A 16,642-nucleotide genomic window follows, 5' to 3' on the forward strand; every position below is an offset into this window, starting at 1 on the left:
TCAAACTGAGATTCCTCTAAGGCTTCACTCCTCTGAGCGTCCATCACAAAACCCCGAGAGGGGGAAAAAAGTGACAGCAACTGCTGATCTCCTGTTTTCCAAATTATACTCACAGGTCGACGGACAGAGTCGTGCAGTCTGCCATGTCCCTGTGGGAGAAGACTTTGCGACAACAACAACAGCGACAACAGGTAAGAACACGCTTCTGTGATTTCTAGTAAAGATTTTTTTTTTTTAATCATGTTCCGTTATCAAAATGGGAAAATAGTTTCGTGCAATTCAAGTTTTTTAGGTTGGCTACACTTTTTTATATTTATCAGCCATTTATATCTTTGTAATCCTGAAATCATCTTCAAATGCATTGCACAGTCAAGTTTTTGAGGATGGGTGGTTTTCTGCTGAGACCATCTAAAGTGTAAAGTGTTATAGTAATTGTGATGTTTCAGGTTATCTATTCCTTATTTGTGGACTTTTTACCTTTCTTGTATGAGCTGAGTACAAACAATTCATGAGTAAACTAAGTTTTATGAAAACCTGAACTACTTGATCTAAAACTACTTCTGGTGAATCTGTTTCAGCCATGAGTGGGAAAGGTTGTCAGCTCCTGGTGTCTCCATGCAATGTGTCCCCATCACTGAGCATGATCAGGGGACACCAGTCCAAGTCCATCAGAATTCCCCTGTCCCCTCCCCAACGATCCAGTTTTAGCTCATCCTCAGGACTGGAGAAAGTAAAACAAGGGGCCATTCACTCCCTATCTGCTGGGAAACAGAGTGGAAGCCATGTTGTTCTGCCAAACCTGAGCCTTCGCAGGCAGGTGTTGATCACTGGGAAGCATCTGAACATGCCGAGCGCTCCCCAACAACAGCAAATATCCACTCATCATCCTCCAAGAGTGACAATTACCAATCAAACAGAACTCAACAGCTTCAAAGGTAAAGACAAATGTCAACATCATCACGGTTAAGTGTCTTATGAACCAGTTTGAGAAAAACTTTAGCTTCCAAAAGAGTATTTGAACACTCTCGTGTTGAGAATTTAATTCCCGGTGTAACACACACACACGTGCACAAACTGTCAACATTTTACCGCAGAAATCAGGACCTATCCCAGAAACATGTTAAGCATGACTGAGTGATGTTGTTGACAGATTTGACTGATTTACAACACACATCTTCAAACCTCACCCATCCCCAATGTGCTCTTCACAACTCGCTGTCTTCTTGCCAGACTTCCCGTTCTCTTATTTATTGATAATTAACCAAGCATAAAGCTTGTCCTTAAAATTTCTACTGAGGAGAAGTGAAAGGAGGTGGAAAGCTCATTAGTGGTTAACAGAGCAGAAAGTGTCTCTGCCCTGCTCAGGTTAGTGAGGAGAATGCCACAGTCTACTGTATAAACCTAACGCAGAAAAACATGATGAACTTATTTTAAGTCGAGTGTTTTCCAGATAGCTATGTAATATTATGTTAACATTTAAACGAAGCAGTTTTATTTTAAAATATTGTCTTTAAGGTGTATATTCTATATGCTGAATTTTTGGGATGTGCCCAGTAGGTTGCCCTGCATCTGGCCACACCATGGAAGTATTTGGTCAGCCAGCTGCTGTTAATCCGACAGTGGCCAGTAGCCCCATAACTACTGTCACAGGCCAACCATACACTGCAGGGCCTGCTGTGCCTCATCCTCCATCACAATCACACAGCTTAATGATTCCTCACACTGATGCCAGGTGGGCAATATCAATAACAGAATGTAATGATGAGCTCACTAAACATTTAGAGTGTTACTAAAGCGGCTAACACTGTGTTTCAGATCCTTACTGTCCAGAGAATCCCTGGCATCCACTACCCTCAGTCTGTTTGAAACGCAGTCAATGTTTAGTGGAAGACATGACTGGCCATATGGCTACCGTGTGCTTCCTCCGCTGGGACTACCTCAGTGCTCCACACAGGCCAGCGAGGGAGGCGAGCAGCTCAGCAATTCACCGGGCACGGCCATGTCCGGCACGACTGTATCAGGCGGGACGAGCAACTCTGCCTCGTTGCCTTCATACCTTTTTGCATGTGATCCCGGAAGCCCCAGATCATCACGCGCTAAGAAGAGAGCTCTCTCTACATCACCTTTGTCAGACGTCATGGGCATTGATTTCAACTCCATCATACGCACCTCGCCTACCTCACTTGTGGCCTATATTAATGGTTCCCGCAGTTCTCCAGCCTCCCACACCACGTTTTCACCTGTTCAGTCTGAGGGTTATGGTCACTTCCTGGGTGTCAGAGGTCGGTGCATCCCTCAGATCCATCCCTACAGCATGCCTGGATCTTCAATGGCTATGGCCCCACAAACAGGGTGTGGCCGTCTGCAGATCCTTGAAGAGGGAGAAGGTCTGGAGAGCCAAATGGCTAACATGGTCGTTGAGCAGCAGTGCCTACCAGAGGACGTAGGGGTCCTGAAGAAGACATCTGAGAACTGTGGCCAGACTGCCAACAACCTGATGTCACCATTACAATCAGAGCTGTTGACTACAATTCATGAGGCTGCTATACCAAAGGGGCCTCCACCACCTTACCACTCCCACCAGCAATTTCACCCCTCAAGGTATCATTGCAAAACTAAATTCCCACCTCAGGATCCTCTTAAACAGGCTCCTTTGGTTGTTCCAAGGCATGGGGTGAGCCTTTTATCCCAGGTCCCAATGCTGGAGGAAGAAGAAGGAGAGCTGGAGGACTATGGTGCCCACTGCTGCAGATGGTTGGACTGCAACTCTGTATATGACCAAAAGGAGGAGCTGGTAAGGCACATAGAAAAGCTCCATGTGGATCAGCGGAAGGCTGAGGATTTCACATGCTACTGGATGGGCTGCCCACGCAACTTAAAGCCCTTCAACGCACGATACAAGCTTCTTATCCATATGAGGGTCCACTCCGGAGAGAAACCCAACAAATGCACGGTACACAATGCAAATCACAGCTGTGCCTCTCTTTGTGCAAATGAAGCCAACACATTCCACTTTATTTCACTTTTTATTTATACAAAAGAAAAAAGATTCCTTATACTTTTTTCATCTCCTCACAATATGTGGACAGCACAGATTGGTCTTAATGACATGAATGTGTTTAACTCGTGCTTTCACTCAGACAGCTGAGTGAATGCAGTCAAAGCAACAGCATAAAGAATGTCAGGGGCTGTCTGAGCTCAGTTCTCAGTGTTTTAGTCAAAACCATGGTACCTATTTGAAGGCTGCAGAAAAAAAGCCTTTTAAGGGTAAATGCCTTCATGTGCTCTGTGTTTATTGCCAAGTTTTAGATCAGAAATATGGCTCCTCACTCTTAACTTTAGCCACGGGGTAATTAGCAAAGCTCTGCGATAATTGACATGGGATTTAACTCAATTATGTAGTTATTAAATCAGCACAAAGAAAACTTAGCACTTTAGATCTGGCATGACACCATGCCTCTCTAGTTACTGTTGGGCCTGTTAGGAATGGATGTTTTGCCAGGCCACTGTCTGAAGAACTTGGCTGGAGTTCTGGGAAGGTGATGCCCCATAGTCACACTCTCGACAGGTCTGCATCTGTGGCCAAAGGGTTGGCACTTTTCCATCCACTTTTTTTCTCCAGGATGGCCAATCGAGTTCTTAAAGATGTGTCGACATATTGACAACTCTTTAGTCATTCTATTAGAAGAAACAAAAGTCTATAGCGATGCCACTGGATTGGTGACGTGATGTTTAGGTGCTTTGGGTTAAATGTTTATGTTAGCATGCCACAATGATCACAATGGCCCTAAGAGTTTTTTTTTTTTTTTGTGAGTTTTTCAGCTTCGTCGTTGACTTGCTAGAATTTACTAACCAGCACAAAGCATGAGTTACATTTTAAGCCGATGGGACTTTCATTAGTTTCCCAGTAGTAATTGGTAATAATCCAAGATATTGGAGAATTGGAGAACAGTTTTATCTATTGAGTTTACCACAGCAGTCCTAGCCAGTGAGATATTTCACCAGAAGTGAGAAATGACAGCCTGAATCCTTCTCTGGGCAGTATGGCCAAATGATCTGTCAAAGTCTAGTAGATGTTGACGTATTCATATTATGGGATATGTGAAAACTTTGACATTCAGATGGTGCTAGTCAAAAGTTTTAGGTGTCAACTTAGTCTCGCATTTGTTGTTGGGCCACATGGCTATTGCACTCTATTGTAGTATTGCTGAGATGTTTCAGTAAAGCATTAGAAATATTAACTTAGTTGGAGTGCTTGAGGAAATATCCAGAGAAGTCAATAAGATACATTGTCAGTCGGCAACAATCATATTGTTTGGTCGGCCAATGATGCACTCAACACATGCATTGTAGATGACAACTTACTTCCTCTTAGTCTCACTGAGACTTGAGACTTTGATGATTAATTGACAAATCCCTTGACAAACATGCTCCATGCCACTGCTTTCAACTGCTTTCAAGTCAATTATTAATGCGATGCATACCTGCAGTCAACCTTTTGTACCAAAACACTCACTTATTAGTTGAAACCCACTCTGCCAACATAGGGCTGCAATAATTAGATGGGTCCCTGTGTTCCCTGTGATCATTCAAATGACAAAATGACAAAAGTATTCTTTATCAAAGCCATTGTTAAAAACAGAATTGATACCAAGTGTCACCTGTATATAGTATAGGCTGAAGTAATGTGAAAAAGCCCCATCACATTAGACTTATTGTTTCAGAATCTGACAATAATGTCAAAAGTAAAAGGCTTTCTTTACATGAACATATTCTTAAATCAGAGCATAATTGTGTCAGTGCCTGAAAACTCTGAATATCACAGAGCGCTTAGCTACAACATGAGGACATTTTTCAGACTATACAACTATGCAACGCAAGAGCCCAGTTGGTTCACAGGGAATCATTGGGAAATGATTGGCTAAAGTGATGCATGATAACTAAGGTTTGAGGCATCAACAATACAATGAGGCAGCTCTTGTTACACAGTGAACATATAGGGCAGGCCCAGACTTGTGCCTCTCATTTCACAATCTAAAATGTGTTTACTGATGATTGAATGGTTTGTTAACATATCCTTAACTTGCCCTGTCTATTTGCTCCTGCCACTGTGATTTAAAAATATGGGCTTTCAAAAGCATTGTTTGAACTTAAAACCCAATCCAAAAGCATCTACAGATATTGTGAGTTAGCTTGTTAGTTATGATTATTATTTTTATTTTTTTCACAGTGATATATGTTTCGGCTACTACCATTTGGCGAATTGCAAGACTTTCTCTTCAGCTGTTGGGAATATGGCTTTCAGCTCAGAATTAGCTGGTAAATGGTGGCTGCAGAGTAAATTATTCTTTTATGTTAGTTAGTTAGTTTTTTTAATTGAATTTAAATTACATTAGTAAAAAAAGAGTGAAATCAGTTATTAGCACAGCTGACTAAAATTTGTTTGCTGTGGTCCATCAGTGCATTTGCATAGCCTGAAAATTTTACTTCAAGCTCATTCCTCATCCACAGATTTTCCCTGCCCAACGTGCAGCTTGTATTTAAACGTTGCTAATGTCACTGAAAAAAGGCCCAATTAGGTTTCAAGTTGGATAACATTTTAAACATTATATTGTCACTTTGTTTGGAGGGAACTAACCTAATTTTGGATGGTGAAAATTATGCTTCAGTAGTTAGAATTCATTTTCATATTACAGGCCTTACATGCCGTTATTCTTTTTTGTAAATAAATATTCTAGTGCAATTACTTTGTATTGAAACAGACAGATGATATGTAATACTGAGATAAATGTAATTTTGTTTTTTGGGTACACTGAAGCATTTCACCCAATATTTTACTGTAGTTCGAGAGCGTTGACAAACCATTATTTCTCATCTGCTCTAGGAATTTAAAAATCAATGGGCACAGGCTCTGAAAAGCTAAAAATACAATGTAAAAGGAAACAGGTGGGAAAAAAATAACAGAAAGGGTAGAAATATCACTGGTGAAACAGAAAAGAGTGGAGTCCAGACTGGATTGACCTCAGAGTAAGATTGGGCACTGGACAGACGCTGCTGGCACAGACTGCAGCTGTCATTGTTCAGCCAGGGCATGAGCACCTGCCAGGACCTGTCAGAAGCTGGCTGTAACACTGATCTACACTGAGGAGCCATGCTGCTTTCTTTTCAGCCCAGACGTCCCCTGCGACAAACTAAAAAGCTCGGTCTGCTTTATTAGAGCTACACGAAAAAGAGGGAGAGAGTTACACAGTAACCTACCCCTGGCTAGTCCTGGAGTCCTGGCAGAATTTTAGCTTTATGCTGGTCCTCGCTTGTCTGTCCACTATGGGTCTGAGAGACTATTTATCTCTGTCTGTGCTGTTTTTATTGTGGTACTCTAGCACAAGGGGTTGTTGTTAATTCTTCAGTATAAATTATATTTAGGATTGGTCTACTTTTCAAATGCAGTAAAAGTGAATGGCGAAAGAGTTTTCAAGTGAAGATTTATTCTCATGTGTGGGAAAAGGTTAACAGGTCAAGAGAAGCATTAATCTTTCTTCTACTTGCACTTTCATTTGGTTTCCAACTTTCGTGATTTGCGTTTACAAAATTTGAACAATTCTTCAAATTCAGTAGTGGTCAAACTAGACCTTATGCGTACATGAAATCTGCAACATACAATCACAACCCATAATTAAAAAATGTGGCTAACATGGCTTTGCAAAAATATCAAGCAAAAAATTATTCCGCTTCAGAAAGAGGATGGGTGTCTTTTAGATGGTTAAGTTTACAGAAAATAAATAACTGTGTTGTGATGACAGAGATTGTGAAGCCTTTCTTTGTGGAAGGCGAAAGAACGCTATTGGTGAATTATTAATGGGAGGAAAACAAACTTTTTAATTTGACTTTAGGAGTCATGACCTAGAGGTACAAGTATGTGAGGAATGCTGTCTCGGACATGGTTTGTGCGTTTTCATCATAAGTTTCGATAGGAACATTCCAAGCCCCCCTGTGAGCAGGAGGGGGGAGACTAACATGAACTTGGGGATTGAAATCACAAAATAACAATACATGGATATGTGTATAAACACTGACCCCTGCTGGTGACACGCACAACAGCCAGTGACACGTTACTGAAAATATAATGGAAAAATGTTAAATGTTTACCCTGCCCCATGTTAAGTTTGGTTCAGTATCATTTAGACCAACTCTGACCATCTGTGACTGTAATCAAAAAAGCCTAACAACTATTGTGAATTTTTGCTAAGAAATTCTCTGTAATTTATTTTCTAATAGCATTTGCCTGGCAGTAAGAGCAAGGTGTATAATAAACATAAAGACAAACAATACAATCTGCTCTCGGCTAATAACAGCCATGAGTACCAGTTGTAAATAGATCATATAAACTTGTCATTAAAAAAAAGATGCACCTGCCCGTCCTTGTTCAATATCTGCTCGCCTATAAAGCGTGAAACTAGCACTGAGCATTTAGGGGAAACATGAGCATCAGTTTAGAGTAAATGACAGTCATTTTTCTATTCAAAGGTTTTCTATATTTCCTCTTCCACTCCCTCCCACACACTGAGGTCAGCAGCCTTCTGTCTGCCATGATTCCAGCTAACAAGCTCATAGCTTCAAGAATGTGTGCAAAATCAGGTTAGAGATGTTTTCAGGGACTATATTGAATATTCAACAAGCAAAGGCATGTACATTTTGTTCTGAATTTATCCAAACTGTTATTGTGTAGCAATCTGATGGCAATAGAATTCTGTTTATTATATTTGGTCATAGTTCGAGGGCTGCAAGAAGGCTTTCTCTCGACTAGAAAACCTGAAGATCCACCTGCGTAGCCACACGGGGGAGAAGCCTTATGTGTGTCAGCATCCAGGGTGCCACAAGGCCTTCAGCAATTCAAGTGACAGAGCTAAACACCAGCGCACACACCTGTACACAGTGAGTGGTAGCTCAGCACAGGCAACACTGAAATATATGGTGTTTCAAAGCTTGTGTGTGTGTACTCCGTTGCTTCTGTGTGGTCTGCTACTAGTTTTCACATATCTGTGTTGTACAGAAGCCCTATGCGTGCCAGGTGCCCGGCTGTGCAAAGCGTTACACTGACCCCAGCTCCTTGAGGAAGCACGTGAAATCCCACTCTACTAAAGAGCGTCAGTTGCGGAAGAAGGTACGCACTAGCCTGCTATAGCACAGGTCTTGAAATGTATATTATTAAAAGCGCTTACATTGAGTGCACTTACCCAAACGTAAATTTTCAAATATTAAAGTGTATGGTAGAAGGCATGCGACCACATGAAAAGTGAATGCATGGGCCACTGCCTCTGATCTGCCAGATGCAAAATATATAAGTTCATTTAACTTTACAATAATGATAGAAATATATCATGATAAATAAGGGATAAGTCCTTTCCATAATCGTACCTGTTTTATTTCTACTGTATATCTACTCATATCACAGTGGTCGCCAAAAGATGTGACGGCCCAAAAAGAAAAAAAGAAATTTGGCAAGGAGGCAGGATGAGTGATGTCAGGCCAGTCCAGTGTTTTTAGTGGTAGTAGTTTTAGTTTTCCTTAATGCAGCCTGGTGTCATTTGTACATGATTTAATGATGGTAGAAACGTGAAATGCAGTTAGTAATGCTCTCTAATGCAGCATTTCTCAAATCTGAGGATGCAAGTTTGTCAAAGCCTTCAGATGGCAGTAGGGAATTCATGACACACTATAAAGCAATTGTGTGCAACACAGGAATGTAAGAATCAGTCACACTAATAAAGACGAATGCAGTTTGGACACCCATTTTGCTTAAATAAAAAAAAAACCCAATACTTCTTTTAATGCAGATTGAAATCCCTCTTCCGGCAGGACATTTGTTAACGTATTTATTTATTTATTTATTTAATATTTAAAGCATCTTTTCCATTGTATCAGTGCAGTGGTTTTGAGACATCTACTCTTGAAAACGCTAAGATAAATTTTTCACTAAAATAATAAGTAGCTGCTTCATTTGAATGAAGTTCCCACCTGTTTTTGCCTCTACTCCCACTTGTGCGTCATGCACTCCATGCTTGGCAGCAAAATACCACTTAGGTGCCTTAAGCCAATGTCAAGGTCAGGAATTTACCAAACTGCTGCTTGAACTGGTCGTTACATTGCCTGGAAAGTAGGGGCCTTGTGTTCATTAGGTACTAGTAGTCATAAATACATAAATTTCTCTCATTAACTCAAATTTGCGTGCACATGCTGTCAGATTAAAATACACATCAAGCTGGCTCTTAGCGAAATAGGTCACATAATTATGTTGTTTTTAACTTGTTTTTACTCAATTTATTTTCCACTTTTTCACATAATAGCACTGCTGTATTGCAGGTAACATTTTTGCATGTATGTGTGAATTCCGTGCTCTTTGGCTCTAACTTAGAGGTATGTCACCATAGATACAGACAAAGGAGGTGGGTAGGTGCTAAAAAAAAAGTGACATTTTATAAAGTCTCCATGCCTCAACTTCTTTCATCAATTATTCATATAGCAAACGTTTATCATGAGTTTGATTTCACTGAGGATTCTAAAGCTGGAGTTTCAGTTGTTTGTTGTTTGTTTATTACCAAGAACAGCACAACAGTATGTAGTGTAAAACAATAAAACGTTTCCAGTCATGTCTCCAATAGTAGAAACACAAAAGAAGTTGAGATAGGAACTGAATAATTTCATTTTCATTTTCATTTATAGATTTCTAGATCAAAGCAGCTTCAAACTGATCATGGCTTTGTTCAATTTGTTCAATTTTATGTGGTACGGAAGAGACTTTTATACTCTAATACTGAAGAAGTTTTAACCAATGAAAACAAGAGCTCAAGATGACGTGACCTGTCAGAGGATCATATTTCTTTTAATTTAAAAAAAAAAATTTTTTAGGATTAACTTTTCTTTTTTGTTTTTTAGTAGTATCTGACACATGTCAGATACATCATCTACCTATCAAAAATATAAGCACTATATTCGTGTCAAGTATTATATATCCACAGTGAGTAACAGAAGTCATACGTTTTTCGCATTAGCTAAATCATTAAACTATATTGCAAAGATATTGCCAGAATCTTAGAACTGTTCGTGTTGTCCAGTGTTTATATTTATGTTCTTTGCATCATCCCTCTAGATGAAATCTGCTGCTGATGTGACCCAGGACGTGCTGACAGACTGCTTAACCATTCACCCTTTGCAACCAAGCCTTTCTCCTCTGGCAAGGAAAGACAACAACTTGAATCTGTCCCCTGATGCCTCCTATGAGTCATACTCTGGTATGTCTATCGTCTGGCTCTTTACATTAACATGTTGTTTTTACTCAATAAACTCAGTAAAATAAACGTGCAGCATTACCCCTTAACCATACAAATAATAGGTTTATTCATTAGATTTTGGGCTGTGGTGGACAACCCTGAAGTGTCTGTCAACCTTGTTCCTCAGCTGCTCCACAGGGACAAGACTCTTCCAGCAATCCCCACCTGGCTTTGTTGTGCTCCTTACAAGACAGTTACAGGTACTGAATATTTTTTTTTTGTGTGTTATTATGTTTGAAGAATATAATATAGATAAGCAGGTGGCAAATTAAGTTGAAATCCTAAATAAATGAGTGGGAGCAACACTCATCCACCCACCCATCTTCATCCATTGTTGGGTGTACAGGTGCACTACATGGTGCAAGTAGGTAATTAGCATCCAATCACGCTCTATGCCGTGCATGAAAATGCTGAGCAGGCCCAGTTGATTCTGGTTTTGTATCAAGATGGCAAGAGGAATTTTTCCAAGACTTTGAAAGGGGGTTCATTGTTAGGGCACAGATGGCAGGAGCTTGAGTGACTAAGACTGCTCAACTGGTTCTTGTTTCAATAGTAACAGTGGCTAAAGAGGCAGCTGCATTTAGCTCTATGGGAAAGACATCCGTAAATAGGATTGTGGCCTACACGAGTGTGAAATCTAAGGAAAAACAGAAGACACTGAGGATGCAGGACATGATCAGACCGTCAATGAGACATCCTTCACCATGTCCTCCACGAGTGTCCGGGTGCATGCATGGCTTACATGCAGGCCTGAATGTTTGAGCCTTACAGTATTGGGTGCCGTGACTATGCAATGCTGTGGGGAGCTTTTTGCGAGCAAGATGTGATCAACTTTGTCTTATGATTAAACAGTTCTATCCTGATGGGGCCGTCTCCTCCACAATGACTAGACAGAGGATGAATGGTTTGATGAATATGGAAAAGGCTATGAATCATATGGTATACCTTGCGGTCATGAGACGGTCTCAACAGTGTTGGACACCCTTGGGACATTTAGACATCATATTAAACAGTGATCTACTTCACCATCATCCATAAGAATGGTGTTCAATAGATCCCCATTAGGGTTCAGAGGCTTTTAGCATCAGGCTAAAGAGCATTGAAGCTGATCTGGTGGAACATGTTAGCCCAATAAATTATGTATTTTGGGTTGGTGTCACTTTTATTGCTCTATGATGATACATAGAGTGCATTATAGAGGATATTATCTCCTCTCAAAATCCGTTGAAAGCCTGTGAGTAGAAAATTTGTGGGTTCATACAACCATATACCGATTCCACAGGGGAAACATCCCTCAATTAAACATGGAGCAACATAACAGTCAACAGTTGAAGCAGTGAGCTTTACTCAGAAACCAGCAATTATTTTCTCCTCGTTTTGAATTCCTCTGCATATTAAGGACTTTAGCGATGACTGATTTAAATGCCTCTTTTTTTCCCTTTTGGATGAGCTGAACCAACAAACTTAAATTTGGGTTGTCATGGTTTCAAAGTTATAAGCTCATAATTAGTATAATTAGCTAAAACGGAAGCTCTTTTGTTGCCTCATTTGGTGCTATGGCCGTGAAGGTTGGAGACTGCCACTAACACATTTCACTAGTCAGCCTGTAGGAAAACATCCCTTCATCTACACACTTCAAAGCATTTGATAAAGGATTTCTGTCATTCTGAGGAGCCAGATGCTCGTGGCTCCTTGCTGGCTGTGATTGTTCCCGTATCAGCGGTAGGCCAAAGCATTCACTGCAGGACTCTGGGTAGACAATTGGGCCGTGAAAGCAGACTTGCCTAGCCTCATTGGTCTTGAGCGCTGGTATAAATGGATGCTATAGCCACAGACAAGAGCTGCTAAGGAATTCAAAAAGTGAATCATAAAACCTAAAAGAAATTGAAAGTCCAGTGGGAAAAGAGGTGGAGTAATTACGTTTTTTAGATGTTTAATCAATTGTAAAATCCTTCTTGCTGTTTTCAGTAGACTTTCCTGGGATTCCTTTGGGCTCCCATTCAGTCAGAATACTGACAGCTAACTTTGGCACCTTTAATATTCCATTTATTGGCAAGTAGACATGCAAATGTGTTACTTGGCCAAACTTAGCAGCAGGGGTGTCAGCTGCCATAGCCACTGAATAATATTTACATTTACTAGTTTAATCCTCGGGAGTTTGCAATGCCTTACATGATTCTGAACAGAGTGTCCTTCTTTTCTTTTCTTTTTTTTTGTGGCAATGTGCGGCAATAGAATGGTTTAAAATATTATAGGTAGAGAAGAAAAATTACAGGTCATTAACAAGTTTGGCTTTAATTACATAAACTACAGGAAGAGTATTGATCTATCACTTGTACTAAAAGAAAACATTGAAAATAGATTTGCTCTATTGTGGTAAAAAATGCTATCGCTGTGCTCTCGTTGTACAGGACATAGTGTGAGTATAATCTTCCAACATAGAGAGCCAGGTGGTTGTGATGGGGATTATTTGCAGTTTAACATGTCATTGTGTGAAACTGACAAATATGGAAATAGACAAATATATTTTTGTTGCTGATGTAAATTTAACTGTAGTTAAAGAATGACCCAGTGTGGTCTGTATTTGATCTTTTCGCCCTTGCATTAAATTCCGTAAAATTATCCCTTTTGATGATTATGTCATTACATACAGCCACAAACAAACTGCCCCTCTTATTTCCTATGGATGGCATTACACATTGAATAATATTCAGAGTATGAATGCAATAAAAGCAACACATATAGAGTGTACTAGACTTCTGTACGATAGCCCAGAACAACCATTTTCTCTTGAACATTTTTGAAGCAAAATTTGGCACTGTTTGTGTGTGCTCCATGGGGGAAAAATTTAGTATTTGATGTTTTTTATTCATAAAAATATCTCTTGCACTATTTCTTATATCCTTGAGTATTTTGTATTTATTTTGGTCTGAAATATTTCAGGTTTGTTGATCCTTCATCTCACCAGCTCTTCCCTGGGGACCAATGTGGGCCTTGCTCTTCCATATGCCTCCCGCATCCTCCCAATGGGACATCCCTGCAGAACAACAGAGATCTGAAGCAGCCCAGCCAGCCTCCTGATGTAGCGGATCACAATCCAGGTACTCAGGTGTTTATAATCACAATTCTTCAGAGCTATGTCAATATACTTGCTCAGAACACGTAAATACAATATTGCTGGGGGGGAGGAGGTTCATCTGAAAATGGTTTGTATTGCAAGTTTCACATCTGAGCTTATTAGTGAATGTGTGGGTGGTTTGACAATCTGTTTGAACAGATTTCCTCACATGCACATTAATCGTGCAGTATATCTTTATGATGTCTAGCAGGTGGCTGGTGATTTTCTAGTTAGACAGAATCAGGCAGCTCCATTCTATGTACCTTTAAATAGATATCAACCCCCCCCCCTCCAGACTTGACAGCAACAGTGATGTTGACAAGGTGTTCAGAAATACATAGTTCAGTTTTAACTGCTGAGATAAAGAAGACGAAAGACTGAAATGGCCAATCAGTTTCATTTAAGAGCTGTGATGCTACTTTTATAGCGGAGTGTATAGTTCAAGGAGTCGCATGTTTGACTATGAATTGAATGACTTCTTTTAATAAGGATAAAAGAGAAAACCTCATTTTATTTGTAGAGCTCTCGGGGTCGATGAAGATGCTATATTCACCCCCACAATATGGTGGGATCACAGCACAGACCGGTTCCAGTCATCTGATGCAAGTTGAAGCCTTTGGTGACAGCCTCGCTCCAGCAGTCAATAATCCCAATGGGGTGGCCTCCTCACAAACAACTCTGTCCTGCATTACAGGTAACAAAAATACAGCCAAGACAAAATAGGTCAAGAATGAGCACTATATTCCACTTGATTTAACAACTCTCTCTGTGCAAACGTACATCTTTGTACCTCTGCTGTTTGTGCATGTGTGTGTTTGTGTGCATATATCTGCAGGTGCATCTGTGGTCCACAGCCAAGCGCACAATGTGGCTCCAAATCAAGATTTGCATGGAGGACATTTCTTCACTGTGGCAGACCACTGTACAGGCACAAGCCAGGTGTCCTGTATCTATACAGAAGGATAAAATTGCTTATTTGTGGGGTTTTTGTTCCATTGCACTTGTCTAATGGTCAATAGTCAGAACACTTTGGATAGCACTGCAACCTGGTGATGGTGACAGCTTCAAATGAACAAATTCATTTGTTTGATAATAAAAAAATCTGTGATGGTGCTTCGTGAATTAGATTTGTTTTAACATTTGCAATGCAAGAGCTCGCTCTCACTCTCTCATTTTGACTAAATCTTTGTAAATGTACTATCTGATGCCACACTCTTCATCCATACTCAAGTTATAGCAAAGACTAAGCCTACAAAATTCTGCTGTTTACTTCTTCAATTTTTATGCAGTTGAAGTATAATATATAGTAAGCACTTCAAGTAGCCTCTGGTGGCATTTTGCACAATATTCAACACTGCAATAACAGCAAAGTATGCAAGGGATCAATTATTAAGGTTTTTCTTAGAACCATGGTTTTGTAACTATAGAAACAAGACAGCCTTAGTATTTCAAACTAAAGCAAAACATAGATTGTTTGATGTATAGTAATGTGCCAAGGCTCCTGTGCCTTGATTATGATGTGGACTTCTGTTGATGACCATACCAGTGATTTTCCATGTTGTATTTATTGCAAACGACTTGTGCTTCACTTTACAAAAGAGCATTTGAACAGGCAGCACTGTGTCGTATAATTTTGAACATATTTTCTTTCAGCTATTTACTCAGTTATTTCCATGATATGAAAATTAACTTCTGCAAATGGCAAAACTTGATATACCAATGGGAAACCGCCAGTGGGTTTATGACTGCTTTTATTTTTACATATTTTTTCATCTGTTCCATTGTAGTCTGCATTTTGATGCAGTGCAGATTCTCTCTTCCAATTTGTATTTCAGTTGACTTAGTCTAAATCATAACACAACCCCAAATAGCATGCAGACATAATGCTAACATTAGTCCCTGCAAACCTTTAGTGTAAAGAAATGACCATTAGGATAAAATCAGGAAGGTGTAAAACAATTGTAACCTTCTTTGTCATTTTTCTCATTTATCACATGTCTCTCAGTAATATGCAGATGTAGCAAACTCTCTTTTGGATTGCTTTATTTAAAAAATAAATCTTCTCAGCTTACCACACAGATCATGCCAAGGTTACAATTTTAATTTTCCACACTTGCACTTGCCTTTGCCCATTTCCAGCAAAGGCAAATAGAATGAAATAAATGATAAATGATAACTGTAAGACATAAAGTGGGTAGCATGTTTCCTAAAGTGCTTTAGTTGGTACTCAAAAAGTCAACAACCCACCATAAAGCATGTTTCTCAGGCAAAAAATGACGATCTTTAATTGCACAGGTTAGTATCTCCATAAAGTCATGGTGTCTCTATTTGCACTGAATTAAACAAGATGAAGTTGAAAGGCCCAGCTAAGTAACCACTTTGCGGGAGCAATATAAATGACTGAACTGACTGAAATGCTGTAAACATAAATCACACAAATAATTAGCAACTGTGCTGCTGTGTAACTGAACAGTATGAATGGTCCAGCCTGCCCCAGTCTTTGCAGCAGTTTATTTTTTACTTTTTTTTTTTGTCTTTTCAATGAAATTGAAAGGACAAACTGTTTTACTTGAAAATAATTCTTTTTGCAAAACAGTGTCATGCTTCACATGGGGGGTTTTGGTAGTTGCCTAGCAACAACAACAGCTTTTCCAAAAAGCATCTGTCTAGGACTGCTAACCAAAAAAAAGTGCTGCACAGTGGACACAAGTGGTTCTTTAAGGTTTGTATCCAGGAAGAAGCATCTCAACGACATTGTCTTTGTGTGGTCACTGTTTCCCCTTAAAATTAAATGCATGTTTTTAGAACTCCTCATGCAACGTGGAAAATAAATTTCACTTGTACCACAGCTCTTGTTTTAACCTCCATTTAGTAATTTCATAGATATCACTAAGACATTTTTATTGTCGTAAAGATATCGACAAAAATAATTATTATTCATTCAAGTTTATTAATTAAGATAAGTCCCTTGGGATCAGCCATCTAATTTTTTGAGGGGGTCCTCATATAAACTATTTCTGTCAACATTCACCATTTTTGCACAATGACCACTATTTTAGCAAAAAATTAGGCTCAAATGCTATTGCAGATAATCACTAATCAAACAAATCAGCTTTGACTAAAACAAAGACAAGGCCCAAGCAGGGAATCAAATAAGGTACATTCATTTTGATCAAAAAGCCCTGACATGATTGTT

General features: G+C 39.6%; 1 protein-coding gene across 1 annotated transcript; it reads left to right on the forward strand.

Moving 5' to 3' along the window:
- Positions 1-562: 562 nt before the first annotated feature.
- glis3 (GLIS family zinc finger 3) lies at positions 563-14,412 on the forward strand. Its single transcript, XM_029516321.1, has 10 exons — positions 563-935; positions 1,555-1,732; positions 1,816-2,953; positions 7,771-7,932; positions 8,051-8,161; positions 10,148-10,289; positions 10,456-10,528; positions 13,272-13,429; positions 13,967-14,140; positions 14,282-14,412. Exons 1-10 carry the CDS (start codon positions 581-583, stop codon positions 14,410-14,412), a joined length of 2,622 nt encoding a protein of 873 aa, XP_029372181.1. The 5' UTR covers positions 563-580.
- Positions 14,413-16,642: the final 2,230 nt, after the last annotated feature.

Source organism: Echeneis naucrates, chromosome 12 (assembly GCF_900963305.1).
Source record: "Echeneis naucrates chromosome 12, fEcheNa1.1, whole genome shotgun sequence".
NCBI lineage: Eukaryota > Metazoa > Chordata > Actinopteri > Carangiformes > Echeneidae > Echeneis > Echeneis naucrates.

What these genes read in the sequence shown, in the direction of transcription:
- glis3 (XM_029516321.1), top strand. Translation starts at nt 581, where the DNA reads ATGAGTGGGAAAGGTTGTCAGCTCCTGGTGTCTCCATGCAATGTGTCC. An exon ending in AGAACTCAACAGCTTCAAAG is followed by an intron (nt 936 to 1,554) that starts GTAAAGACAAAT and finishes GGATGTGCCCAG; the next exon opens with TAGGTTGCCCTGCATCTGGC. An exon ending in AGAAACCCAACAAATGCACG is followed by an intron (nt 2,954 to 7,770) that starts GTACACAATGCA and finishes ATTTGGTCATAG; the next exon opens with TTCGAGGGCTGCAAGAAGGC.